This window comes from Sprattus sprattus, assembly GCF_963457725.1.
Source record: "Sprattus sprattus genome assembly, chromosome: 1".
NCBI lineage: Eukaryota > Metazoa > Chordata > Actinopteri > Clupeiformes > Clupeidae > Sprattus > Sprattus sprattus.
The window spans coordinates 59079110-59084339 of NC_137920.1; the positions used below are offsets into that span (position 1 = coordinate 59079110).

At 38.1% G+C, this 5230-nt stretch overlaps 1 protein-coding gene across 1 annotated transcript; it reads right to left on the reverse strand.

Moving 5' to 3' along the window:
* Nucleotides 1-628: 628 nt before the first annotated feature.
* LOC308370631 (arrestin-C-like) lies at nt 629-5018 on the reverse strand (the record flags this gene model as incomplete). The annotated part of the gene is made up of 15 exons (XM_080845315.1): nt 629-699; nt 1132-1181; nt 1456-1479; nt 1593-1676; nt 1849-1986; nt 2131-2203; nt 2314-2398; nt 2505-2622; nt 2953-3029; nt 3169-3228; nt 3324-3517; nt 3773-3817; nt 3906-3966; nt 4072-4102; nt 5011-5018. The coding sequence occupies 15 exons, from the start codon at nt 5016-5018 to the stop codon at nt 629-631; spliced, it is 1119 nt and encodes a 372-aa protein (XP_080701441.1).
* Between the last annotated feature and the right edge of the window lie 212 nt (nt 5019-5230).

Here is a 5230-nt window from a genome sequence, read left to right on the forward strand (position 1 = left end):
GTTGACTAAATCCTTGAAACCCCCAAATAGAAAACTCTGGGTCCATTAAAAAGTTTTGTCTTTATTCTGTGTTTTTATCTGGTTACCTCAGTAATCCCATTTTTTAACTAACTAGGCCTACTTGATAAGTGCATGATTGTACAATGCCTAAACCATATAACTAGGCATGTTATAGCTATATTACTATTATTTTGTCATATTACAACTCATCAGTATCCCTCATGCGTCAAATACAAATTATGAAGTCATGAAAACTAGATTTTGGAATATCATAAACCACACAGAAACGGGGACAACAGTCTTTTATAAGGTTTTATTTGGCTCAGTGACATGTCAATCAAAAACATCAAACAAGACAAGATATAGTGAAGTTTTGTTTCATTTGAAACATAAATATCTCTTACAATAAAGTAGGATTTTGGTTAGCTAGACAACTAAACACAAATATTCTAAGGACTGCATTCAAGTCACATCCTCTTTCAATTAGTTTTAGAGAGAACCCTTTAAGTTTTGAGATCATAAAGAACAAGCGGAACATGGAAACATCATATTCTTGAACAGTTTAAGATAAAATGTCTGCCGACAACTGTGTTGACACCTTGCTTCCATGTCAACCTTAATTTCAGTGTTAGCTAGGCAACACCCCCTGTCCTTCTGCATCCTCTGTGTCCAGTGTGGTCTGTTTTCTGCTGGGGGAAACTACATGGGGAATATGTGTCCTGCAAAAGTGACAACATGAAGGAAAGATCAAAATTACATTCAAATAAATCGTTTCTTCGGGGAGTAAGGAGATAGAGATTCAGTGTGCTGAAAAAGTATACTGAAAAATACAAAAGGAGTTAATCAGACAACTCACCTTTGTGAATGATGATGGGCACTCTTCACCAGGTGAGCTTGGGGACTAAGAGAAGAATCTTTTATTAATTTAGCAGCAAGATTCATAAAATTTAGGGAAAGCAGTGTAGTTCACCCACGTTGCACTGAATGTAATTTGTTACTTACATGAGCTCACGCTGCATAGAGCACAGAAGCGGAGGCGATGATGGGGGAGAAGGAAGAGGAGGACATTAGTAAGAGTAAAAAGGGCAACCTGTGGTCAATCAGCATTTCAGGATGTTGACAGAAACTCACCTGCGGGCTTGGGGTTCATCAGGGTGAGGGGAAGCTCTACTGTCACGTCACTGGAGGGGAAAACAAAAGAAACTCAGTGAACATAGTTATCGTAACATTGTTTATTAAGATTAGTTATAGATTGTTAATCTATGATTAAACTCAGCATTTTTATTGTTGAACAGAATGGCCTATGTTTGACACTGTCCGATAACTGACGTAGGTACGCTACATGCTGTATTACATACATCATACACCACAAATGTTTACCAGGTCTGACATAATAACAGCAACTGTCATGTTTAGCTATGCTTTAGCAAGAGATGTTAGTGACTAGTGACTTACGTAGCTGTCAGACCTCCCAGCAGACTGAAAAGAAATGAAACCCATATTATTTCAAACAGATAACATCTTTAAGTCTTGAATATGGTGATATATAAAGACTGTGAATTAGTATTAGTAGTAGTTTTAGAATGACTTACCCTCCGCCACCTGCCACAAAGGTGACTTTGATTTTGTAAGTAACCAAGATTCCCAAAACCTCCTTCTCCATTCCTGGCCTCAGACTGTAGAGATAATCAGATAAGGAAAAATTAATATAAACCAATTTAAATATGTGTGGCTATTATATAATGAGACTAATGCTGTAATTAAATTAGTGAAGACAACTTGTTACACTATAAAAAAGTATGGAAGGAGTGTGATAAACTTTTGTGGATTGATCAACTCTGTACTCACATTGTGGAGGAGGCCAGGTTAGTGTCCTCATCCTTGAGTCTGCCGTCCAGAGCCAAGCCCTTTTTTTCCTTGTTTGCGGCCAGTGATGGAGTGACAGAGACAGTCTTTTCCAATGAGCCGCCGACATCCAGTGTGTCACTGTAATGTGTAATTTTGAGTGAGCCTCTTGCAGTGTTGGATACTCTGAATCCACAGAGGCTATCTATGCTAACTCTAGTCATTGAGTAGATGAATAAAATGTGAGTATGCACACAAATAAGAAAAAAGAGATAAGAAACTTACGAAAACTCTTCGCTTACAACAGTCTTGGTGTATTTGTCCGCAGAATACAGCACGACATCTGTGGTCTGGTCAACTTAAATACAGAGGAACGAAGGCACATCACAAACTCCCAAACAAACCGTTAATTACCTTTAAGTATTATCGGAGTGACAATATTTATCATTCAATCTATCAGCCACTCACTGGTCACTTTGATTTTCTTCACTGGTTTGCTGCCATCATTCTTTGCTTTGATCTTAATGGGGATTGCCTCGCCATGGTAATAGATCTGAAACCCAAGACGGCAAATGAAAAACAGTTACAGTTCATCTACATAAGCATGTGGTGCTGTTACTTTAATATGAAGGAATAATGTAGCCTCAGTTAAAGCATACCTCCTTATCTATGGAGGCTGTGACACTAATTGAATTCTTGTTGGTTTCTTCTTTGATCCCAGAGCCAGCCTTATCAGGGGCAAACTGAATCTTGCGGATGATCAGACGGCAGGTATCCCTGTAGAATGAAGACAGGTAGAGAGAGAAAGAGAGAGAGAGAGAGGGAGAGATAGATAACAGTTAAAAGGATACGCTATATCTTCCTCCAGAAAGAGGATTTATGACTGAAATAATTCATCCAGAATAATCCATCCAGCCAAGCCTTGTACTTTTAATACAATTCTGATATCCTTGTCAATTTGTTGTCATATTGTAACTCATGGCTTCTGAGTGCTACACTATTGCAACATAAATGCTTAGTCAGCTACTGACTACAGTTTAGGATATAGCAATACTGTCACTGAGAAAAAAAGAAATTAAATGAAAAATGGAAAACATGGACTCTTACTTCTTCTCTATAACCTCATCAGCATCATCTCCTTCTTTGGCGACATATCCTTTGACTTCAAAGTCCACACCGCAAGCCTGAGAAACATGAGGGGTTGTCACATGACATCAACATCCACTTCTGCTGCTCTAATTTTGCCTTATGAGCACATACGTATGCTATACTGCTGTACTTTATGTTGAGAGCCTAAAGCTTACAGAACCTGACTGCTCTCACCTTTCCCTTGTCCTCCTCTCCAGGCTGCAGTGTGACAGAGCAGGGCAGGTTTGTTGGGATCTAAAATAGGAAGGATTAGAGGTAGAGATTACGAGGGGGAAGCGTGAGTTTTTAAATGACGAGCGATGCGGCAGGAACAGTGAAATAATACACACGTTGAAAGTGAAGGGGATGCCTTGTTCGCCGGCTTTGGTCATCAGAGTGTCATGCATTGCAGTCTTGGTGGGTTTGTGGTCTGCTACAGGGTACACCTGTATGTACTGAAACCAGATGTCTTTTCTGAAGGACAGGCCAATCACGTCAAGGTCATCACGACCATAACGGAAAGCACAGGCCATCTGAATCCAAGCTGGAGACAGGTACAAAACAAGATTTACTGAGCAGTTCAAATTATAAGTACTAGGTCATGTTATTGCACAAGGTTCCTGTTATTATAATGTTCCTATGATTGTTACAATGTATTATTACATTTACATTACGTTTAGTCATTTAGCAGACGCTTTTATCCAAAGTGTCGTACAAGGTAAAGAACATTATATGTTCCTAGTGTGGTAAAGTTCAAAGATAGGTAAATCAGTTGTCTTTTTGTATTATGTTGATTTACCTTTCTTGCCATCAAGACCAGCAGGATCAACTTTCAAGACACCCTCTGAAACAGAAAAAAGTAATGAATGCATAATTGAATATGATTACCTAAATAATGTTCTAGAATTGAGGCTCCATAAACAGAAACTCACCAACAGAATCCACAGTATCCACGTGGTCAACATAGTCTCTCTTTCCCAACAACAGGGTCAGCTGTAAACGGACATATTCATTGTTCAGGATTTCTACCTTCACGTGTCACGTATAAGAGCATTATAAAAAAGTAGATTGAAATGGAAATCAGATGAGATGACTTACCTGGCCATTTCCACTGGTTTTCTTGAAAACCCTAAAATAGAATAGACACACACAGGCGTGTAAATTTCGAATTGAATTAAAAAAAAAGAATTCAAATGTAAAATATATAAACACTACAGCTGTTTAGTCAGTAAAAAATAGTTTTTATATGTTAATGGAAATACGTATGTTTGGAATGTATGTATGATTGAATTTATTTAAATAGTAAATAGTCGCTATGAATCCTAAGTTCCTCAACAGGATTGACCTTCAGCGTCACACTAATGACCTTGTCAGTGTGACAGAGCAGTCATTAGAGTTGTTGCCAGTCTCTCTCTTGTTGGTATATAAAGAATAGTCCTGACATGGCCTTTAATCCAGCCTGTCTGAATTGAGGGTTCTTAGGCTTACTCTATGAGGGAAGCCTCTTAATGCATTCTGACAGGTGACTTAAGGCATCACTCCATGCATGTAAACCTTGAGCGCAGCTTGTGTTGTGGAGCATATGCTCAGCATCAAGTCACAGATTACTCAAGATTGTGATGTAATCTCTTGATGCGGGACACCTGTGCAACATAACCAACCTCCATTTTGGAAGCTACAGCCTGCTCAAGATGATCATCCCAATGACAAAAGGTTTACGTGACTCTGAGTGGATGACACATTGATTTTATTCTGTCTTTTCTGACACTTTACATTTTGTTTCCTACCAAAGGCATGTTAGGGAAATCCTCCTATTATGAATGTCAACTATTTCAAACAATGGTGATCTTGAGTGAGTGAGTTTCTACTTAATATGATGTAATGGTTAACATATCTGGGGGGAATCTGACATGGAGTGTAGATAAATTAATACATTAATAAATCCATGTTCCTTCTTCTCTCCTTCTCTTTGTCTTAAAAATCTTTGCACACTTTAAGTGCTACATTGAGAATAGACAATGATGGAAAAGTACTTACTTGGCCATGATTTAAGATTAGATAGTATACCTGGGGGTACAGAAAAAAAAGAACATTTATTAGTAATTTCTAAATAATAAGGACAGAACAGGTAAGTCATTTTTATATAATTTAAACAATGTGTAATATGTGTTATTAGCAATTCTATACCTTTCTCTCTTTCTCTTTCTGTGTGTGTGTGTGTGTGTGTGTGTGTGTGTGTGTGTGTGTGTGTTTGTGT